The sequence below is a fragment of the Siphateles boraxobius genome, unplaced genomic scaffold (genome assembly GCF_051911475.1).
Source record: "Siphateles boraxobius isolate OS27281-9 unplaced genomic scaffold, OSU_SipBor_1 50, whole genome shotgun sequence".
Lineage (NCBI taxonomy): Eukaryota > Metazoa > Chordata > Actinopteri > Cypriniformes > Leuciscidae > Siphateles > Siphateles boraxobius.
In genome coordinates this window covers 3,295,235-3,320,000 of record NW_027509142.1, presented here as the reverse complement: position 1 = coordinate 3,320,000, position 24,766 = coordinate 3,295,235, and the positions used below count along the sequence as shown (strand labels likewise).

Below are 24,766 nucleotides of genomic sequence, written 5' to 3'. Positions count from 1 at the left end.
CCTTATTTTGGTCTTAAAAACGTCTTGAAATGCAAATATCATGAATGTGTAGCCTACATATTGTGAATGCAACCTATCAGTTGACCTTATGTTTACTTTCTTCACTGAGAGACAAAAATGAAAAGCCTATATCAGTCAAAGCTCAGCTTTAGGAGGGCAAGATATAAACAAAGAGAAAAAGAGTGTGATGCTGATGAGGAGTGAAAAATAATCAGCTGCCCACATACATGGTTTTAAAGCTGTTATCCAATTTGATATCCAATATCAAAACATCTTAAAATGCACATATGTAGATCAGAGAAATCAAAATTTTCTCAGGGAAACACCGAACCCCCCTAATTGCCCTACCTCACATTTGTGACCACAGTGATTATAAAACCCTGCCTTTGCATGGTAATTAAATTAATAGTGAGCATTAGATCCTAAACTAAAGTGTTAACTTTTTTTATTATTTAAAAAAAAATCATACCCTCATTGGGGGCTTAGCCCCCCTAAAATGAAAATCCTAGTGACGCCCCTGCCCTTGGGTAGGATTAGGGTGGGGAGTGCGCACGTATTAGTGCGTATCATATGCACGCGAAAACTGTGTAGCATATATGCACGCAAAAACTCCTTTTGGCGTATAAATGGCTCGAGAAATAATATTAGTTGTATAGATATGCACTTTCATGAGATCGGACTCACCATTCTTATCTTGTTGTGTTTTTGTTCTCTGCAAAGACGTAGGTGTATTTTCAGTGTTATTTAGATTTCTCAGTCCTTCATGTATCCTGTCTCAGGACACACATGATCCCAGTGAGGGATGAGGATGCAGAGTCTCAGAGGAAGGCCAAATCACGGCAGGCCAGACAGACTCGAAGAGCTACACAGGTATGATAATCACAGATGTATAGACACCGTTGTCCGTGCAAAACATAGGCTACATGGGGCAAAATCGTCTCGGTTACGTATGTAACCCTAGTTCCCTGATAGGGAACGAGACGCTGCGTCAAACGCTGCGGGAACGCCCCTGCGTTGTGCGCCATGAAGCACGTATGGAATCAGCCCAATGGAGAGATGAAACGTCATAGGCGGGTGACGTCATCGACCAGGAAACTATAAAGCACCCCAAAAACACAAGCGCATTAGCTTCTGATAGGCTTGAAGGAAGCGCTAACGGGAGTGCCGGGAGTATGGCGGAGCGACGCAGCGTCTCGTTCCCTATCAGGGAACTAGGGTTACATACGTAACCGAGACGTTCCCTTTCAAGGGAACTTCGAGCTGCGTCAAACGCTGCGGGAACGCGAATACCCACGTCGCCATAGGACCAAATGACCGTCATGTGAGACTAGCGCACAGAGGACGAGAGCACCTGTGCCCCAGGGGTAGAGCTTAAGTCTAGGTCATAGAACTTAATAAAAGTATGCGGTGAAGACCATCCAGCCGCATCACAAACATCACTCAGGGAAACCCCCGACAAAAGAGCTTTAGAAGCAGCCATACTCCTGGTAGAGTGAGCTCGGACAACCAAAGGTGAAGGCTGGCCAGCCGACTCATAAGCAAGTGAGATAGCCTCAACCACCCACTTGCTCATTCTCTGTTTAGACGCCGGACACCCTTTCCTGGGTGGCCCGAAACATACAAAAAGTTGTTCTGATTTCCTCCACAGGGCAGCTCTGTGGACATAAGCGTCTAATGCCCTAACAGGGCAGAGTGAATTAAGTTTCTCCTGGTCCGATGACATAAATGGAGGAGGACAGAAAGCCTGCAGAACCGTAGGTCTAACAATATTAGTAGGAACCTTAGGAACGTAACCTGGTCTAGGATGCAGAAAAGCTTTAACCATGCCAGGTGCAAATTCCAGGCACGAGGGTGAAACCGACAGAGCCTGCAAATCTCCGATTCTTTTTAGTGAAGAGATAGCAAGCAAAAAGATAGTCTTAAAAGTGAGAAACTTCTCGGGAACTTCTTCGATAGGTTCAAAAGGAGCTAGGGAAAGACCTTCTAATACAATGGCCAGATCCCAAGTCGGCACCCTCGTACGAACTGCTGGCCTCAGCCTCAAAGTGCCACGGAGGAAACGAGTTATAAGCGGGTGTCTCCCAAGAGAAACTCCACTGAAAGGGACGTGGTAAGCAGCTAGTGCCGCCACATACACCTTTAGTGTGGAGGGGGATAACCCTGTGGAGAAGCGCTCCTGCAGGAATTCCAGCACTGCACCCACTGGGCAGTTAACTGGGTCCTGCAGGTGTTCTCCACACCAAGAAGTGAAAAGTTTCCACTTCAAGGCATAAAGCTTCCTCGTGGATGGAGCTCTGGAGTTAAGAATGGTCTCAACAACCTCGGTTGAGAGACCGGAGTCTATGAGCTGGGCCCCCTCAGAGGCCAAGCCCACAGTTTCCACAATTCTGGGCGGGGGTGAAGTATCGTGCCCCCCGCCTGGGAGAGTAGATCCCTCCTGACCGGGAGCTCCAAAGGAGAACCGTCCAGGAGAGAAATCAGGTCCGCAAACCATACTCGGGCCGGCCAGAACGGGGCTACTAGTAGTAGACTGACCCCGTCCCGGCGGACCCTCTCCAGAACTCCTGGTAACAGAGCAATCGGGGGAAAGGCGTACAGACGTGACCTCGGCCACGGCTGCACCATAGCATCCAACCCCAGGGGGGCTGGAAGAGTGATGGAGAACCACCGATGACAATGAGTGGTCTCCTTGGAAGCGAATAGGTCCACCTCGGCGCGACCGAAACTCAACCAAAGGAGCTCCACCACCTCGGGGTGGAGTCTCCATTCCCCTGGCCTCGGCCCCTGCCTCGACAGGGAGTCTGCTACCACATTCAAATACCCAGGGAGATACATTGCTCTCAGAGATAGTAGCTTCCCTTGGGACCACAGGAGGATCTGACGGGCCAACTTGTAAAGCCGGCGAGACCGCAGGCCCCCCTGATGATTTATATAAGAGACCACCGACGTGTTGTCTGATTGAACTAACACATGATGGCCTCTCAGGTCTGTTAGGAAGTGTTTCAGAGCCTGAAACACAGCCAACATCTCTAGACAATTTATGTGCCACGAAAGATGATGATCCTGCCACAGACCTTGGGCTGGGCGACCACTCATGACCGCCCCCCACCCTGTGAGGGAAGCATCCGTCGTTAGCGTTATGCGACGACAAAGAGCCCCCAGCACAGGACCTTTGGATAGGAACCAAGTTTCTCTCCACATGACCAGAGCACGAAGGCAGCGCCGCGTGACTTTGAACGTGCGAAGCGGATTTCCCCTCGGGGAGAATCCCTTGGTCCTGAGCCACCACTGTAGCGGTCTCATGTACAACAGGCCGCAAGGTATAACGTTGGACGCTGCTGCCATCAGACCCAACAGTCTCTGAAACTGCTTGACAGTGAGTAGCTGGCCTAGCTTCACTTGTTTCACAGCTGAGAGAATCGAAGCGATGCGGGTCGGAGAGAGTCGCGCCCGCATCGATACCGAATCCCAAACGACACCCAGAAAAGTGGTCTTCTGGGAAGGAGATAATACACTTTTCTTTGCGTTCAGCCTCAACCCCAACTTTCTGATATGAGCGAGGACGACATCTCGATGCCGAACCGCCATCTGCTCGGTCTGAGCTAAAATCAACCAATCGTCGATGTAATTGAGAATACGAATGCCCTGAAGCCTCAGAGGCACTAGTGCTGCATCCATGCATTTCGTGAAAGTGCGGGGAGATAAAGCTAGGCCAAACGGAAGAACCCTGTACTGGTACGCCTCGCCCCCGAAGGCGAACCTCAGGAACTTCCTGTGTTGTGGAAGGATGGACACATGGAAGTATGCGTCCTTCAGATCTATCGTGACAAACCAGTCCTCGGACCTGATTTGAGACACGATCTGCTTGATAGTGAGCATCTTGAATTTTAGCTTCCCTACCGAGCGATTCAATATGCGCAGGTCTAAAATTGGACGCAACCCCCCATCCTTCTTTGGAACGATGAAATATCGGCTGTAATAACCTGACTCCAAACTGGGAGGAGGAACCCGTTCTATAGCCTCTTTTTGAAGGAGCGTTTTCACCTCTTGTTCCAATACCAGAGCCTGCTCGGGGCCCACCACTGTGTGCAGAACCCCTCTGAATTTTGGTGGACGACACCTGAACTGGATAGCATAACCCTTTTCTACTGTCTGCAGGACCCAATGAGATATTTTTGGAAGGCTTTTCCACTCTGCCAGAAATTCTACTAAGGGTACCAGCCTCTCGAGACTGGCCTCTGGTGTAACTTGAGCAGCAGACGCAGCGCCCTGTAACGGCGCACCGGCAGGGAACAACTGGTCTGACCGCTCTGAGACCCTCCTCAGAGGGAGCGAGCGTCCCTCGGGAAAGCGCTCGCTGGGATCGTCTGTGCCCCGGCATAAAGGCGGGGTTGGCAGAACGAGCCCCTGAGGGCACCGAGGAGGAATGGGCACCGTAAAAGGAGGTGAACACCTTTCCGCCTCGGTGGGGACCACCCTCAGCATCCTGAACGGCTTGGCGTCAGGACTTCTTCTTAGCCGAAGCCTTCTTAGCCAATATAACTGTCCTCAGATCAGTTCTACTGGGAGAAGGCTTCGGCTGAGAGTGTCGCGGCTGAGCCCACTGTCCAGCAGGGGGAGCACGAGACGCGACACTCTGCCTCTGCTGCGCTCTATGTGATGAGCTCGAAGACGGCCGGGGCTGCTCCCGCCCAGCAGCCCCAGGGACATGAACTTTAAGGGGAAGAAACTTTTTAAAAGCTGCAGTTTGTTTCTTTTCTTCTTGGAATTTATCGATAACTGAATTCACAGCATCACCAAACAACCCCATGGGAGAAAGAGGAGCATCTAAAAGAAAAGCTTTTTCTCTCTCTTTAATATTAGTCTGATTTAACCACAAATGTCTTTCTGCGGCCACCAGAGCTGCCATAGAACGACCCATTAATTTGGCCGATTCTCTGGTGGCACGCAGGGATAAATCAGCAGCCTGACGCAGTTCGCGAACTACGTCAGTACTGACCTCCTCACTCTCACTCATGTCCCTTAGCAGATCAGCCTGGTATGCCTGCAAGATTGACATAGTATGCAGACATGACACAGCCTGACCTGCTGCCGAATATGCTTTACCCACCAAAGCCGAAGTGTTTCTTAAAGGCTTGGTGGGTAATGCCGGTGCCTTAAAAGATGATGCTGCTTCGGGGGAGAGATGGCTCGCAAGCGTCTCTTCCACACGAGGCAAAGCACCATAACCATGAGCCTTGGCTCCCATAATATTAGCGTATGTTGAAGTCTGGGGACTAAACACTCTATATGACACCGGTTTTCTCCATGATTTCGACACCTCGGTGTGGAGATCATGGAAAAACGGCAGGCACCGGCGTGGAGGCTGCACACGTGACGGCAAAAATCTCTCATCCAACTTTGATTTAGAAACAGACTCCTGTCTAGTCACTGGCCATTCAATATTAAGTTTTTCAACAGCTCTTGTTAACACCTCCATAAGCTCATCACTCTCAGGAGTGTGGGGTGGCGAATCCTCCACATCTCCCTCAACACTAACAACATCAAGTTCCTCAGAACTGGATAGCTGCAGCATTGGTGCCTCAGCCCGAGCGGAAGAAACCGCAGCGCGTGCTTCCGAACCCGGGACTGAGGCACTGGATCTCACAGGTGAAGGGAGAGATAAGGCAGAGCCCGTCTCAAACCCCGCTGTGAGATCCATCTGCGATCCCCACGATAAGCGCCGCCGCTCTGCCTCGGCAGAAGCGGGACCCGAACCGCGGGGAGCGCGCACCGAACCGCTCTCCTCAAAGAGCGATCGGCGGGAGCGGAGCGTCCTTAACGGCAAACGCTCGCAATGCTCACAGTCTGCTCCCTCGAGAGCAAACTGGGCATGCTGAACTCCCAAACAAACAACACAAAGATCATGTGTATCCCCGCTCGTTAAATAACGCGAGCAGGGAGGAACACACTTTCTAAACTGCAGTTCGTCCGCCATAATCTCTCAATATATATATATATAGGGATAAATTGTTTGTGTGGTGCAGGGTATGTAAGACAGACAATATCACACAGGGACAGATTCACATGTAGCGCGACTGAAAGCACAGAAGCTAATGCGCTTGTGTTTTTGGGGTGCTTTATAGTTTCCTGGTCGATGACGTCACCCGCCTATGACGTTTCATCTCTCCATTGGGCTGATTCCATACGTGCTTCATGACGCACAACGCAGGGGCGTTCCCGCAGCGTTTGACGCAGCTCGAAGTTCCCTTGAAAGGGAAATGGCACTTCTGTATCCTTTCATAAGGAATGCATATTCTCTAAAATGTGTTACGTAGCCTACAATAGGGGTTCATTTACAGTCATAGTCGTTTCCACGAAATAAACCAGGACAGGAACCCAACGCAAAGCTTAAATTTAAGCGTTCTCTATCCATTTACAATGTAAAAAACAAACAAACAAACAAACAAATACTGGCGAACACTGCAACGATGTTATTATTATTATTTTGCAACCCAAGTTCTTTTTTTATATCGGCTAACTGGCAAAAAATGTATATAGGCCATATACAATTGTAACATGTCTATTTTAAGTTCTTACTCATTCCGTTCTTCGTAGCTAATGTATTTCTTTCCGATTTGTTGTTCTCTTCTTACCGATGAGAGAGAGAGATAGAGAGAGAGATAGAGAGAGAGAGAGAGAGAGAGAGAGAGAGAGAGAGAGAGCCGTGCTTTTAACCGTTATAAAAGTTAATCATCTGAAGCCACTTTTACCACAGTCAGTAACTATTACGAATCGCACGATGGCGCCAATTTGCTAGTTTAACTTTCATTCATATAAAAATTCAACAGTAAAGAATTGGGGAAAGTACATGGGAAAGTAGCGCGGGCTGTTGACAACAATGAAAATGTGACCGTTCAGTTTTAATGGTCTTATTTTTAGGGAGTCACCCTCTCAGAGTTAATGGAGGCAAAAAGGACCTTCAGCCCGTCAAAATTGGACATGCAAACAGGTGAGGTGTGCATATCCACAGAGGGAACGAGTGTCCAGAAAATACTTCCTGAAGAAGATACGACAGAAACCAGCCCGTCCCTGAGGCGGGAACAGCAGTCTGAGGTGAACACAATAAGACAGCAGAACCATATGCAGTTTAGGCTAATCCCGATCAAAATACATTAAATTCAAATTTAGTGACCCCAAACAGTGTTTGGACACACAATTCAATAAATGAATGTCAGTGTATTAGATGCAAAATAGCTACTTTTGAGTTTTTGTATCAGTCTGCTGGTCTTTATTTGTTCAAAACAGGTTTTTCAGCAAGAGTCACTGAATCATTCATTCATCCTATTCAAAAACTGAATTGGGTCAAAAAAGCAACTAGTTGCATTTAATTTAATTTTAATTATTTCTGTAATATATTTTGAATACATTTAATGTAATGTACTTTATAATGTACATTTTATATTTCATATAATGTAGCCTACTTATTTTTCACAAGAGTGATCAGTTTTTCAGAAACCAAATACTATGTGTATTGATGATACTGCTTTGGCTTTGTTTAGATTAATTTATTTATTGTGGTAGTATTTTAGTGATTGATTGATTGATTCTTCAAGCAAGGAAACTGGAAAAGAAGACCAGGAACCAAACCTGAAAGGTCTTCCTTCTGCTTTTCATCAGTCAATGGAGCGTGTGCTTTCACTCCCAGTCTGAAGAGTCACAGCACCTCCATAGGTACTATTACACCTTATCTGGGAAAATGTGTAATACTTAATACAATAGGCATCATCATCATCATCATCATCATTCTAATATATGATGTTTTCTCTGAGTATAGAGTCTGAATGGACAGATGAAAATGACAACATTCTTTATGGTTCCTATGATGCATCTCTAACACAGCAGCTGTCTGAAGACTGTGATCTCAGTGCTGACCTGATCGGCCTACTCCCTGAGGTACCATTATCATATCTGTGTCCTTCAAACGTCTTTATTTATCTTTATGCATTTATACATTGCTCATGTGAGAAGCACATGGTTGTTGATATCAAAGATTCGATTACTTATTTGTCATTTACTGCTGCAATTTTAAGTTTACAGTTTTAATTTAAAGTAAATTTTTGTAGGGATGCACCAATATCATAATTTTCATAATCATACTATTTCATGGTCGATTCCTATTGACGATTTTTTATAAGCGGCTGATTCCGATACCGGTGGCCTTTTTCTTTTTTCTTTTTTTTAAGCAAATTTATTTTGTTTTTTATTTGCTATTTTACAGCCCAAACTGGCCTTAAACAAACAAAGAAACAAACTAAGAAACAAATATCTGTAGCCATTTTAAATTAGAAGCAACCCATGCATTTTAATCATGATTCAAACAAAGATGCTACACACATGTAACATGAGCAGTTGTTTCAGATTTAAATTAGACTAATTTCAAGATTCAAAGCAAAAACAGAATGGCTGACATTAGATTTGTGAAATCACAAAACAAACAGCAGATGGACTGGATGAAAATACAAATTCACTCTCTGACAGTAGGTGGCGCTTATGGAAGAGCAGTGAAATAGCGATTCCTTGGTTCCGCTGCTGTAGTACACAAAGCAGCGCGACGCTTATAAACATGACTTAAATAGGCATTTATACGGAGGAAAAGGAAAAGAAAAAGAAAATGCCATTGAAGTTCCCTTCACTTCCGAGACACATTCATATAAATCCCCACCCCACCCCGATTCAATATTTATATTTTTCATCCAGTATTTCGAGCATCGCAAACAGTGAACTTGCTGTGCCTGATACAGTAGGTTATTTTCTGTGCTCTCCTTTCCTCTTTGCATTTGTCAGCGTGTCCCGTCTCTGGCCTGTGTTAACGTTGTTTACACACTTATTATATTTAGTAATATTTCCACACAAATAATTTTTTGGGAAATGATTACAGAGATCGGCCAAAATAAAATGTCAAGATGTCGATCGTGTGTTTGGAGCAAAAAAAAAACGGTCGACCGGTCCATCTCTACATTTTTTGTAGTTCTTTCTGAATATTTCCTCTTTTTCCTCATTTTACAGAGCTTACAAGGCCATCCATTTATGCTACAGGCTGAATTTTTACACTTAATGTAAAACGTTTTTGGACACTATAGGTCATTTGTCCTTGTGAAGAGACGTCTCATCAGTCACCACAACAGTCTCTGATCTGAATAATAAGTTTCTGTGCTGCTAGATAATCGTATCTCTGCTATCAAACTACAAAAATGGCCGAACGGGGTGGAGTTGATAGAGTGTCACCTCTGCAACCTGGAGAGGGGGCGGGGTATGAAGTGTCTCATTTGCATTTAAAGAGACCGCACCAAAACGAGTTGCTCTCAGACGCACATCAGAAAAGGGGTAGAAAAGGGGCCTGTGGACCCAAGCATTGCAGTTCCGGTTTATATAGACCACAAATGTATGATTTATATGTAAAAAGGAACAATTTAAAAGCATGATATGTCCCCTTTAGTATAAACTAGTTAGTGCATTACCTATTACATGGTTATTATGCTTTCGCACCACAAGATGGTGTTGCTGCATAGGTCTATGTAGTCTAAATTGTGTGAAATCTTTGGCCTTGTAGAAAAATCCTGTTATGAAGTAATATATTATCCTTAAATTTGTACAATATTTCCCTTTACATATTTTTTAGCAGGATTCATTTTTTCCTGTCGATTCTGTTCACGTACAGATGGTAAAGATCTATCAGGCAGAGCTGAGCTCGAAGAAGCGATCTTGCTGTCCGCCCTTAATGTACCCGTGAAGAGTGTGTGAGGGATCCTGACATTCCATACCATGTAGGGCAAAACTACCCCTCTCCAGCCTCGGTTCCCACTCTTTTCCTACTTCTCTAAGCCTTCAGCACTATAAGCTTAATACCTCACATCAAATGAAGGACAATAATGAAAACAATACAATCAGAAAGAGACGTACAAGGCAGTAAAATAGGTGGAGTAGCGAGAGACCAAGGACCAAACCTATATGTGGCAGTGAATTTATCCCTTGGAAAGGTGCAGTGAATCCCTCTCTCTTTCCGTCAGCTGCCTCTCTTCTGATATCGAAGCGCTGAATCACTCTGGGGAAGCCGCTGTGTAATAGGAGAACTCTTATGTGCAGCTGCGGCCTATATATGTACGCAGATAATTAACACGATACCCATCAGATTGGAGCTGCCTGCTTCTGCATGCCACATCAATGTAGTCAATGTAGTTGTGGTCATATTACTGTTGACTGGTAAGGGATGGTTACCCTTGAGCTGGTCTGTAAATGTATGTGTATGTTTAGTGCATCTATTTATATGTGCTTTATAGGCAGCAGTGCTCATTGCCAGCTTGATGGAACATGTTTCAATGTGACGCTATCTAAGTGTGTGCCAATATCTAGCTATTTTAATTAGTTTTAGTTATTCCAGTTTTAAACATGGCTTCAGCAAACCACATTATTATATTATATTATAGTAAATGCCCACCGATGTGTGTGTCTATGTGTGCCTATATCAATTTGATTTATTTAAATCTTATAACATTCAACTAACCAAATTAGGGCTGCGACAACTAATTCATAAAATCGATTATTATCGCTAATGAAAATAATCGACAACGAATTTGATTATCTATTAGTCGTGTCTGCACCCTGTGCTTGGACACAGTAGTAAAAAAAACATTTCTATGGACCAAAACCAGTGAGCTGCTGCTGAAGTACAGCAGTACCATGTACCTTGGATCATGGTACATGATCCTAGTTGTCCGAAACATGAGAATGCTTTATATTGTAAGCGCTTCAAACTAAAGCAGAAGCGTTACTGCATCTTGCCCTGTCGTGCTTTGGCAGATGCGTGTGCTGTTTGAAGCCTCTGACTTGTGCTTTCATAAGTGCATAACTTACATTTTATGGTTATATCCTCATCTGTAAATGTTAGAAAGTCCCGCGAGTATTTCCATTTTGCACATTCTGACAACAAGTTAAACTTCAATGAACGAGCACCTGTGGGCGCATACAGATGGAGCGCAGTAATTCTGACTAAAATACACATGATTTAAAACCATTTTTGTTAGAAATTAAGTGTAGTTTTAAAATCCTTAATTTAACACAATCATATTTATGAGAGCAGTAAAAGTAAAGGCAATATTGTTGGTATAGCCCATTATTCTAACATAATTACTATGTTCAGATGAGTGAATGTGTGTGTTGTTCATGCCTTGTACAAGTTAACATTTTGTTTGTTTGTTTGTTATGCTTAACAGTAGTATTTTTTTTTAAATAATAAAATCAATAGCATAAATAATCTCTTTCCACCTATGATCTCTTCTGTCCCCACATGACTTCCCCCTTGCGCTTGCACCTGGTACTTTCACTGATTTGGCCCCTCCCACTTTACTTAAAAACTGTGCACCTGTTATTTCATTCCTATTTAATTTCTCATTTCCCCAACTTCTCAGTACTGCCGTCACCCTGGCTCTAAAGAAACCTGGCCTTGACCCGTCTGACATGGCCAATTACAGACCAATCTCAAATCTTCCATTTCTTTCGAAGCTGCTTGAGAAAGTGGCCCAACTTTAAACGTATTTGTCATTTCATAACCTCTACGAATGTTTTCAATCTGGCTTCGCACCCTCCACAGCACTGAGACAGCACTTCTTAGGGTTGTCAATGATCTCATGGCCATTGACTCAGGCTCCATCTGAGTTTGGAGAAAGGCGCTATTTAAAATAAAAATAAACGTATAATTTTTATTGTTTTTTATCATTTTTAATAAAGTTTTTTTTTTTTTCTGACGTTCAAAGTATGGAAGAAACACTATGGAAGTCAATATGGCCCATCAACTGTTAGGTTACCAAAAATCTTCAAAATATCTTCTTTTGTGTTCAGTAGAAGAGAGACATTTATGAAGGTCCGGAACAACTTGAGGGTGAGTAAGTGATGACAGTTTACATTTTTAGGTGTTTATTAATTAACTATCCCTTTAATTGTCCATGTAAAATAAATGTAGACTAAAAGAAAATACAAAAAGTCAAACATTTGCTTAAATTTGAACTTAAATCTTAAATGTCACACAAAGTCATAATATGACTGTAAAAATGATTTATGCTAGTTAAACCTTTTCTCAGTGTACATGATACAATTTTTGCTCCATAATAAGACATGGACACTTTTATGATTGTTATTTAGTGTAATAAAAAGGCAGAAGCTGAAAGGGAAGGCTAACCTTAGGTTTGTGATGGAATGCAATGAAATATATGCTGAGATCTTGGCAGTGACCCAGAAAGATGCTGTGCTTAGCCAAAACTCTGCCTCTTCTCATAAAAGAGCTAAATGATCTGACCAGACCAACTACAGTGTGAACACTGTGTGTGTGTGTGTGTGTGTGTACTGTATGTGAGTGTGTGTTTTATGTATGTATGTACAAGCAGCCGAGTTTGTTTGTATTCATAAAATTCAGTTGTGATTGTATCTATATTTGGTTATTGAGAGTCTATTGTGTTATAATGGATCTGTCTCTGCATTATTCTAGGAATATATGACACAAAGTGTGTGTGAGTGCTGCTGTGTCTGTGTTTATGGTATAATGGCCCCTTTTGACCCCAGCAGAGAGCAATGGAAGTTTACTTTCTGCTAGAAACATTTCCATACTTGCATGTGTCTTCTTTCATATTTTCCACACAGCTCTGCTGTTTCCTGGTGTGCTTTAGCATACACGTCTCCTCAGTTTTACATTGTAAGTGCTGTGTTTCTTTTTTGAACCTCCGCAGAGGTGTAAAATGTTGTTTTAGCTAGCAATAACACGCTACACCACCCTTTCTTCATGGTAGTGAAATACTGAACAAATCAGCTTTCCAAAAAACATGTGTTTTTACAGACATATAGTTCCTTTTTGTGAGAATGTGAGGGCTATACAGTATATACACAGTATAGTGTAGCTATGGCTGATGTAGCTATACACATATCTTAATGTTTTTAATCTGTTGCTTGGAAATATTGATTAATTTAGTTTAAAATAGTCATATTAATTTAGCCCATAAATAATATCGAATATGAAGTTAAACAATATTATATAACTGAGTTTATTCATGAAAATTATTGAAATTATTATTTTATTTTTTACGAAAAGGCAGAACATGCACAGCTAAATGGAAAAGACTGGTTTTCATCAGCATTGGGCTTTACGGCATTCGTTATTTATAAATATTTAAATTAAAAATTTCACATTCAAATGAATCATCATTAGTCAAGAGTTAGAAATTTATTTATTTAGATGGACAGTTGAACTGATTCACATAAATTAATCAAACATGCACTACACGACAGTTTGGGTCAGTCAGATTTTCAGATGATTTTGAAAGAGGTCTCTAAAGCTCACCACGGCTGATCAAAACACAGTGAAAATGACGAATATCACTCTAAATGTCCTTTAAAACAAAACGGAAAACACAACAGCTCATGACAAACTTTTTTTCTACTGTAATATTGTCCAGGATAGCATGTACAGGTATAGTATAATGACGAACATGACAAATATATTTAAAATGTAATTAATTCCTGTGATGGTGAGGCTACATTTTCAGCATCAGTCTTCAGTTTCACATGATCCTTCAGAAATCATTCTAATATGATGATTTGATGCTCAAGAAAAAATTATTATTATCATCAATGTTGATAATAATAAGAAATATTTTTGTGAAACCGTGATGCATTTTTTTCCTGGATTTTCTGATGAATAGAAAGTTCAAAAGAACAGCGTTAATTTGAAATATAAATCTTTTGTAACATTATAAATGTCTTTATTGTCATTTTAGATGTATCTAAAGCATCCTTGCTGAATAAAAGTAAAAAAAAAAAAGTAAAAAAAAAAACTGAACTTTTGAATGGTAGTGTATTCTCCAATGCTATTTTTGCTACATAAGTTTAAATCAGAGATCATATTAAAAAAAAAAACATAACTAATTCAAATGAAAGCTGTGAGACAAGAAATGATTGCAATAGCGAATATTCAGCTATATTAAATATGAAAGATCATTGATTGGAATTCAACCTGAAAAAAGCTTTTTGTTTTCATCTCATTGATCTCACTGTTGATGCGGATCTCAAAGTTTAGTTTGTGTCCAGATTCAAGAGGACAAGTAGAGGACAAGCACTGAACCCCAGTGCTCGCGGATATGAATGTTCCATTTGGAAAGCCATAAAAAGAAGAATAGGTCAAGTCTGCTTAACCCGAAACGCAGATGCAGCTATTGAAACTTTGGCTTCCAGACTGAAATCCACTCTCTTAAACAAGTCTCCCAAGGCCCGTTTCCACCGACTTACTCCATTCAGGCCAATGGAAAAGCACAGCCATTGTGGCCGATGTGATGAGGTGTAGTATTATGGCTCAGGTTCACCTCTGCAGATTGCTTTGAGTTCTCTTGCATTATTAGTCAGAAACAGACAGGAAGAAAGCATGGGAACTGCTTTTAGAGTGTGGACCAGGTCCAAAACTCATGTGATTGAGAAGGATTTGAAGAAACTCTTAACCTTAATTTTAAACTTCAGCACATAATTCATCCTTCATCGTTTGTGCTATCGACATTAATGAATGTGAATGCCAAACATTCTGTGTTTTCAAAGACTGTATAACCACAGGTTTAAAGCAAAACAATTCCAAAAAGAAGTTATAATGTCAAGTTATAATGATAAAACTATAGATATACTCTACAAAGCTAAGACAAAATGTGATTGTTTGTATTTTTTTGCTTGATTGTTTTTTTACATTTATATTAGCATCAGTCAATAATCTGTCATTTAATTCGGCACCAAGTGAGTGCGAGACAAGAGATGTGAACTTTGCTTCACTGTGACAGAGCGTTAACTTAAAGAGCCTCTGACATTTAGCCTCTTCATTCAGATGTCATTTCAAATCAATTCCATGACACACATGGCATGGAAAATGCTAGTGGGTAGTTGGGGCATTGCCACTGTAAATATTTTTTGGACCTTTTACAAAATCTTGAATACATCATTGCTCTTGGGTGTGTTTCTTAGTATGTGTCAGTTCACTTTAATGTTTGCATTTACAGTTTGCACATACTGTTACACTGTCAAAAATGGTCGTCAAAAATCCACTGTAAAGAATACAGTGACAATTATTTAGATGTCATATTTCATACTTCAAAACTGCATGTACTATATGATTTAATAATATAATTTTAGGTCCCACTTTATATTAAGTGGCTTTAAGTACTATGTACTTACATCGAAAAATATGTACAATGTACTTATTGTGTTCAGGTTGTATTGTAAACCACTTTTGCTGCTATTGAGGTGTGATACAGGTAAGGTTAGGGTCAGATGTGTGTGATACGGTTAAGGTTAGGGTCAGGTGTGTGTGATACAGGTAAGGTTAGGGTCAGGTGTGGTGGTATGAGTAGGTTTAAGGGTGGGTTAAGGTGTAAGGGAAGGGTCAACTGTGTAATTACAAATGTAATTACATCAATTAATTACAGTTTTAAATACATGCAGGTATTTTAAAAATATGAGTACAATGTAAAAACATATATGTACACTATAAGTCCATTGTATCAAATTATTAATTTCAATGTAAGTACATAGTACTGAAAGCCACTTAATATAAAGTGGGACCCAATTTTAATATGACAACCTACTTGAAAATCATTTTACTTAAAAATGTATTGATAATTATTGATAATATGCACTGGAAGAGGGTGAGAGAGTTCTGTGCGTACTTAGCCCAGGACAGGAAGTGACTCCATTGGTTCTGGCAGCGATGACAGAAGGTACAGTGGAAGCAACCAATCTTCTAAATCTTGCGTTCGGTTTATTCATAGCTTTGTGGCTGATATCTAGATGAAAGGCTTATGGTACACCTAGGAGTTTGAAGAATGCCTTCCACACATGAAAGATAAACTGTGCCATACACAATATCCTCTGGAATACCATACTTTCCAAATATGTGATTGAAGAGGAGTTATGCAGTTTCCATGGCCTTGGGTAAGCGTTTGAGAGGAATCAGAGAGAATTCTCTTTGGATAAATGAGCTGCAGAGACGAGCACACATAAAATCCTCTCCCAGGTGTGACCATGGTCCATGGGGAGCAGTAACAGTTCCCTTTCGTTGTCACTCCGAGTTACGTCGGATGACGACGAATGGGGTTTCGCTTAGAAAGCCTATCAACTTCGAGTATTACAAAACGAGCCAATGGCAAAGAAATGCCATGGGTCTGCGGAATTTGCATGGCGTAACTCCGCCCCACCTCGTGGGTATAAAAGGAGGAAGCCGGCAGCAAGCAGATATGTTTTCGCTTCGGAGCCAAGTGTATTCTTCTCTCCACAAGCCATCTCTGAATTGTCAGCTTTACAAACGAGTACCTCGAGTGTTGGTGTGACGGCGATCTACGGCGAGAGCGTGCTTCCTGCTGATCTGTTGCAGTGGTCTGCCAGTCGGTGCGTTTCTCCCCGGGTGCTTCAACACTTGAGTTTTCTCTCACTAAAAGAGCTTACACGTGGCACGTCTTTTTAAAGACGGCTCGCCCGTGCATTTCTGGTTGCAGCGGACTGGTATCGGACTCTGATGGGCACGAGCGCTGTCTAGTGTGTTTGGGCTTTGATCATGCTTGAACAGCGCTCGTGGGTGACTCATGTTCTCGCCGGGAACGTGATCATCGCGTCATATATAGGTCGAGACTCGGTGAACTCGCAAGAGTGAGAGTCCCCTCATCCACCCCCCGATCTTCGGCTGGTGGCCAGGGTGACCTGAGGGTTACGGTCTGGATCTAGGCGCCGACTATGTGTCCGTGTCCCCAGCCCCCCTCTTCAATGACGGTGCCCGCTAGTGAACTGCTGATTCCCGCGAGTCTACCCTCGGTGGCCCGCGTGTTTCAGTTGAAGCTACAGAGGAAGATGCCATGTCTGTTGCAGCATCACTAGGTGGGTTTGAGTCTTCTGGAAGTGAGGGCTCGTCACAGCTGCCACCTTCCGGTGTGCATACGGCTGTGCCTGAGTCTGATCCGGAGATGACGACCATGCTTTCCTGGGACGATGGGTTTTGGGTAAGGCCGCCGACCCTCGTCCACGGCAAACCCCAATACCTCTCTTCCCGGACGTGCATGATGAGATCTCGAAGTCCAAGAAGACCCCCTTGTCTTCTCGGGACCGCTCGCTGATCTCATCCGCCTTTCCTCCCCTCGATGGGGCCGCTGCCCATGGGTACACTGGGGTTCCCCCGGCTGAACGCTCTGTTGCGATGCTATGTGTCCTCAGAGTGCTTCTTCTCGGCGCAATCCTAAGCACCCGCCCGTGGCCTGTAGTTTTTCGTCTACGCTTGTGGCGAGATCCTATAGCGCCACGGGACTGGCAGCCGCCTCACTGCTTGCCATGGTCATTCTGCTGGTCCACCTGACCCAGATGCTCATGGACCTGCACGAGGGCGGGACTGACCCAGGGCTCTTCACTGAGCTGCGCGCCGCCACTGACCTTGCTCTCTGAGCGACGAAAGTGGCCGTACGCTCCCTGGGTCAGGTGATGCTCACCAGTCTGTGGCTGAACCTGTCTGATGTGCTGGATGTCGCGCGGACCCGTCTGTCCGACATTCCCATATCCCAGGTCGGCCTCTTCGGCGGTGCGGTTGAGGGCTTGCCCAACAGCTCTCAGCCGCCCATGAGCAGAGTGAGGTTGATTCTGTCCCGATTCTGGTCCTCGTGAGACGGGCACCTCGGCGATGGAGCAGACTGAGGTTGATTCTGTCCCGACGGCCCCGCCGTCCGCTCAGATCCCTCGGTCTGCCCACTGCCGAGGGCGCCCCCCGCGGCTCCCACCCCGCCCGTTCACCCGGGTCGGCTCTGGAGGCCGCGGTCGGACGCCACAGTCCTCTCCAGCCCCGCACCCCGCTACACGCCGGGTTAAGCGGCGCTCTTGAGTTGGGCTCCTCAGAGATGGGACTCAGTTCTTTCCAGGAGTTGGTAGCAGGACCACTCCTTTCCCCGGGGAGGGCCGGGGAAGAATCCTTATTCTCCAAAGAGCTGATTCTCCCGTCTCTGAGCACAGAGTTCTCGGACGTCACAGAGCGCCGCCCACAAGCCGTGCTCTCCTCGTCCCCCTCTGTCCCAGGGGTGGTTGACATGGCGTGCCGTCCACGGACCGCTTCGCCGCTGTCCCCCTCTGTCGCCAGACCCCTGGCAGAGCAGGCCCCCGCGGGACGACCAGCCTGGTCCTCCCCTGGCCCCCTTTGCCAGGGCGCGGTTGCTAACTGTGCCCCCTCTCCGGGCCGCTATGCCGTCCACATCTGGGCCAGTTACTCCGCTTCGCTGCCCCTCCGGGGGGACGCCTGTGGCTCGCATGATCCCGTTGGTTCAGTTCCTGGGAGCCTGGCTAGAGCTTCCCCGTCTGTCCCACTGGATCGTGCGTACCGTCAGGCTCGGCTATGCGATTCAGTTCGCACGGTCTCCTCCCCGCTTCAGGGGAGTCCGCTCCACTTTGGTCGGTGGCAATGCCCCTATCATGAGAGCAGAGATTGCCACCCTGCTGGCGAAGGGTACAATCGAGACTGTCCCTCCAGCCGAGATGAGGTCCGGCTTCTACAGCCCCTACTTCATTGTCCCCAAGAAAACCGGTGGGTTACGGCCAATCCTGGACTTGCGCGTGCTGAACCGCTCCCTTCACCGGATGCCGTTCAAGATGCTCACCGCCAAACGCGTTTTCGAATGCATACGGCCCCAGGATTGGTTTGCAGCGATCGACCTGAAGGACGCCTACTTTCATGTCTCCATTCTTCCTCGACACAGACCGTTCCTCCGGTTTGCTTTCGAGGGGCAGGCATACCAGTACGCGGTTCTCCCTTTCGGGCTAGCCCTGTCTCCTCGCATCTTCACGAAGGTCGTCGAGGCGGCCCTTGTTCCCCTTCGAGAGCAAGGGGTTCGCATCCTGAGTTATATCGACGACTGGCTGATCCTAGCTCACTCTCGAGATCAGGTTTGCGAACACAGGGACCTAGTGCTCCGGCACCTAGCCCGTCTGGGCCTTCGGGTCAACTGGGAGAAGAGCAAACTTTGCCCCGTGCAGAGGATCTCTTTTCTCGGTATGGACATCGACTCGGTCGCCATGTCCGCGCAGCTTACGAGCGAGCGCGCGCAGTCACTGCTGACTTGCCTAAGACAATTCGAGGGCAAGAGTGCGGTTCCACTGAAACTTTTTCAGAGGCTCCTGGGGCATATGGCATCTGCAGCCGCGGTCACGCCGCTCGGATTGCTTCATATGAGACCGCTTCAGCTTTGGCTTCGCGACCGAGTCCCGAGGTGGGCATGGCAACACGGCACGTTCCGAGTACCAGTTACTCCGACCTGCCGTCAGTTCTTCACCCCGTGGTCGAACCTCGATTTTCTCAGGGCCGGTGTCCCCCTGGCTCGAGCTTCCCGGCATGTTGTTGTCTCAACAGATGCCTCCACCACGGGCTGGGGCGCCATGTGCAATGGACATGCTGCTGCGGGCTCCTGGACAGGACCCCAGCGGCTGTGGCATGTCAATTGCCTCGAGTTGTTGGCAGTACGCCTTGCCCTGCACCGCTTCCGGGCGTTGCTCAGGGGTCAACACGTACTAGTCCGCTCAGACAATACCGCCACTGTAGCGTACATCAACCATCAAGGTGGTCTACGCTCCCGCCGTATGTCACAACTCGCTCGCCACCTCCTCCTATGGAGTCAGAAGCATCTGAGGTCGCTTCGAGCCATCTTCATTCCCGGAGCGCTGAACTGTGCAGCCGACGAGCTCTCACGGCTTCAGCCCCTCCCTGGAGAATGGCGACTCCATCCCCAGTCGGTTCAGCTGATTTGGGACCAGTTCGGGGACGCGCAGATAGATCTGTTTGCCTCTCACGACTCGACCCATTGCGCCCAGTTCTATTCCCTGACCGAGGGCACGCTCGGCACGGATGCTCTGGCGCACAGCTGGCCGCAGGGCCGCAAGTATGCGTTTCCCCCAGTGAGCCTTCTTGCGCACACTTTGCGCAAGGTCAGGGAGGACGAGGAGCAGGTCATTCTGGTTGCCCCTTACTGGCCCAACCGGACCTGGTTCCCCGAACTAGTACTCCTCGCGACAGCACCTCCCTGGCCGATCCCTCTGAGGAAGAACCTTCTTTCTCAGGGACGGGGCACCCTATGGCACCCTCGTCCCGATCTTTGGAACCTCCACGTGTGGCTCCTGGATGGGACGAGGCAGGTTTGAGTACCCTACCACCAGCGGTGGTGGCTACCATCACTTCCGCTAGAGCGTCGTCCACGAGACACGTCTATGCGTTGAAGTGGAACCTCTTCGTCAACTGGTGCTCTTCTCTCCGAGAAGACCCCCGGAGATGCTCGATCAGTGTTTTGCTTTCCTTCCTTCAACAGGGGCTGGAGCGAAGGCTGTCTCCCTCCACCCTGAAGGTCTATGTTGCCGCCATTGCCGCACATCATGACCTCATCGAAGGTAAGTCGGTGGGGAAGCACGACCTGATCATCAGGTTCCTGAGAGGAGCGAGGAGACTGAATCCTCCTCGTCCTCCTCTCGTTCCCTCTTGGGACCTCTCAGTGGTTCTAACTGCCCTGAAGAGTGCTCCCTTTGAGCCCCTGCAATCAGTTGAGCTTAAGTTCCTGTCTATGAAGACAGCGCTCCTGGTTGCACTGGCCTCCATCAAGAGGGTTGGGGACCTGCACGCATTCTCCGTTGACGAAGCGTGCCTGGAATTTGGGCCGGCTTACTCTCACGTGATCCTGAGACCCCGGCCTGGATATGTGCCCAAGGTTCCTACCACTCCCTTCCGGGACCAGGTGGTGAACCTGCAAGCGCTGCCCTCGGAGGAGGCAGACCCAGCCTTGGCACTGCTCTGTCCAGTACGCGCTCTCCGCGCCTATGTAGACAGAACGCAGTGTTTCAGGACCTCAGACCAGCTCTTTGTCTGTTATGGTGGGAAGCTGAAGGGAAAGGCTCTCTCCAAGCAAAGGTTGTCTCACTGGATAGTGGACACCATTGCCTTGGCTTCCAGCAGCAAGGTCGACCGTGCCCCCTTGGTGTGACTGCCCACTCCACCCGGAGTGTGGCGTCCTCTTGGGCTCTAGCGCATGGCGCCTCGCTAACAGACATCTGCAGAGCTGCAGGCTGGGCGACACCTAACACATTCGCCAGATTCTATAATCTCCGAGTGGAGCCTGTGTCCTCTCGTGTACTCGCTTCAACCAGCTAGTACCGGACCCGCTCAGGTGTCTTCGCTTGCTCGCCATTCCACTCCACGGACTGGATACGTGCGATATTTTTCTCAGGTGAGCTTCTCCGAAAGCCCTGAGCTCCTCCAGCACTCCTGACGTCGGCGCCAGTGTCTATTGCCTGTGCGTCGGCTAGGTGCCTCCCGTGTGCATGGTCCCTCCTCTGAGCGACCCCCACATGTGTATTTCCACTGTAAGCCTCTCTGAGCGTGTGTCTTTCCCTTGGCAAGCCACCTTGCCACCCCTGGGGTTGAAATATTCCACCTGCGGCTGGACACCCCAGTGTTTCCCATATGCTTCCTTCGGGTCATATGTGTATTCTCTAAGTCCCCCCCCTCCGGGCTGGCATTAATTGCATACTTCCCCTAGCTTGGGATATGCTTCCCAGTGTACCTTGGTATTCCTGTGTTATATGGAGTCCTTTGTCCAGGCTGACAGGGATCTCGATTTACGCAGGGCACTGGAAGACAGCTGAGAAGGTGGCGTGATTAGACTGGTAACCCCATTCGTCGTCATCCGACGTAACTCGGAGTGACAACGAAAGGGAACGTCTACGGTTACGTATGTAACCCTCGTTCCCTGAGTAGGGAACGGAGACGTTACGTCTGCCTGCCACTTTCCGCTGTACCGCGGGGATCGCCTGAGCTCAGTCTTGGCTCCTCAGCGAAGAAACATATCTGCTTGCTGCCGGCTTCCTCCTTTTATACCCACGAGGTGGGGCGGAGTTACGCCATGCAAATTCCGCAGACCCATGGCATTTCTTTGCCATTGGCTCGTTTTGTAATACTCGAAGTTGATAGGCTTTCTAAGCGAAACCCCATTCGTCGTCATCCGACGTAACGTCTCCGTTCCCTACTCAGGGAACGAGGGTTACATACGTAACCGTAGACGTTTCCCAGGATGGTAAGTGTTGGGGGGTTTTAGCCATGGCACATTCCTGACATCCCTAGACTTACCTCCATACACGGCCACCAGAACCAGTCCTGGATAAGCGAGAGGATCCTGTTGGTACCTGGGTGGGCAGTACCCACTGAGGACTGATTCCATGAGTGGAAGACATTGAGAGGTGGACACAAATGTCTTATTCACAGGGCAACCCAGCGGAGCAGGCTCGGTGGTGGCAGCCTCTGCGATGCAATCATCTAGGGACCACTGGCAAGGACTGAATGATGATTTCAGGAGGTATGATGGTTTCAGGAGGTTCCTCTGAGGGCTCGTCAGGTAAGTAGAGGCAAGAAAAAGCATCAGCCTTGACATTTTTGGCCCCTGGATGAAACTACATGAAAAATGAAAGTGGGTGAAGAAGAGGGCCCAATGTTCTTGATGGGGATTTAAGCAGCAAGCTTCTCGAAGGTTAGGGTGATTCATTAACACCAGTAAAGGATGATGGGCCCCCTCCAGCCAATGCCACCACTACTCCAACACAAGCTTGATGGCAAGAAGTTCTCGGTTGCCGGTGTTGTAATTCTGCTCCACCTGGGAAAGCTTATGGGAGATGGCACATGGATGGAGTGTGGGAGGCTTTTCCTGCTGCTGAGGCAAAACGGCTCCCATGCCAGAGGTAGAGGCATCAACTTCAACTTTGTTTGTTTGGATCTAAAAGGATAAGTAGTTCTAACTTCCAACTTGAACGCTTGTTTGAGTTGTTGGTAGGCGTGGGTGGCTTCTGGGGTCCAGAACAGAGACTTGGGATTAGATTTGAGCAGAGATGTTATCGGAGCTGTGATGGAACTATAGTTCTGGATGAATCGGTGATAGAAGTTGGCAAAGCCTTGGAAGCATTGAAGTTCCTTGATAGTGGTGGAAACGGGCCAGGATTGAACTGCTCCCACCTTCCACACGTCCAAATGAATTCATTCAGGGCTGTTGTTGTATCCCAGGAACTGGATGGCCATCTGATGGAACACATTTCTACTTTAAGGAATAGATGGACTTCCTGAGCCTTTCCAACACGACCGCGGCATGGTGATGATGTTCGGTCTCATTCTGGGAGTACAAGGATAACATGGATGTAGATGATGACAAAGTAGTTGAGGTACTCCCAGAATACCTCATTCATAAAGCATTGGAATACAAAGGGGGCGTTGACCAGACCATATGCATATGACATAACCTGATATTCATAATTGCCTGTCTTGGCTCCTCTCAACAGTTCCAGGGCAGCAGGGACGAGGGGAAGAGGATACCGGAAATAAAAGCTTTAGCATAAGTTCTGCCAGGAAGACTTAATTACTACATCACTTATTACCTTCACATCTTGCCAATCATGTCCTTATACTTGCTGTATAAAAGATCGGTACTTACACATGTTTGAGTTCGCAGATGCTGACGCGACAACTAGAAAGTGGGTACACTTTGTATGTAGTAGAAAACTGGTGTTGGTGATATATATATTGTAGCACAGGTGAGCAAAGCTGGTAGGTATGATATCACTGACGTTGAGCTGGTTTTGAGTGTAGTCCATGTCATTAGTCATTACAAAATGACTGGTGTCTGGGACCTCAATACTTTTATTTTATTTGTGAGGCTTTATCAATCAGTGTGAGGATTGTTGCTGGCAGTGAGTAATTTGGTCAATGCGTGGAGAGATCTTAGACAGGGCAAGACACATATCATCCTCAAGGGTCAGTCTGGCCCTGTATTTGATTTTAAGGGCTGTCATGGTTGAAAACCCATTTTTTGGTCAGTCAGGGGATTGTGAATAAAATTAGCTAATGTAATATGATCGTTCTCCTTAAAGCTGCAGTCCATAACGTTAGGTGCTTCAGCGATTAATAAACATGCATTTATTAACAGAATAATGCGTCTTGCGGAAGAACATTGTAAGCGGAGCTACTACTGTCTGTTTATGTCTATGACGAGTCACACAGGCACTGGGCTACACCGCAGCGGTAAGACCCGAACCAGTGTAAAATAGTCCCAATATAAACACTTATTATAGGTGTACCATAGTGACTCAGGATAAGACAACAACTTGGTTTGGAAAATGTATTCATGATGTACTCGCTCATTATATAAATTTAGTAAATTTTGAACACAAAAAAAGTTACAGACTACTGCTTTAATGCTCACTGTTCAACACTTTTCAAAATATGACGCGACCCCACGAAGAGCTTGCTGAGGCCCCCTTGTGGGCCGAGACCCCCCTGTTGGGAACCGATGATGTAAACAACATCGGACCTGCGTTTTCAGGTGGCGGAAAAAATGAAGAAAGCGCGGTCGGAAGAGTCTAGAAAAAGGAAACTAGAATCTGACAGCGTGAGGAACCGGACAAGAGTCCCACTCGGTCAGGCTTTCACTGTTAAAGTTGATTCCTGCGATTATCATGAGAACAGTTGTCAATATCTCACATAGTTATCAGGACATAAATAAGCCTACACGTTGCAAATAGTGTAAATGAGCGTAATTTGCAAACTATTATGATAAATTGCAATAATCATGTCTAACGACATCATAATGGACATTGTTACGAAATAATGCGACGTACATGTAACTTTATTGATGTCATCTGGCATTTTGTAATGTTTACATTACAC

At 46.1% G+C, this 24,766-nt stretch overlaps 1 protein-coding gene across 2 annotated transcripts in view; it reads left to right on the top strand.

Moving 5' to 3' along the window:
* The window catches only part of ppp1r12b (protein phosphatase 1, regulatory subunit 12B), a 69,904-nt gene that overhangs the window by 2,823 nt on the left and 42,315 nt on the right, over positions 1-24,766 (top strand). For both annotated transcript variants that reach the window (XM_077204767.1, XM_077204766.1), the window contains exons 2-5: positions 780-870; positions 6,922-7,095; positions 7,596-7,713; positions 7,817-7,935. In XM_077204767.1, coding sequence (XP_077060882.1) covers positions 780-870; positions 6,922-7,095; positions 7,596-7,713; positions 7,817-7,935 — 502 coding nt within the window. The remainder of the gene's footprint in view (positions 1-779; positions 871-6,921; positions 7,096-7,595; positions 7,714-7,816; positions 7,936-24,766) is intronic.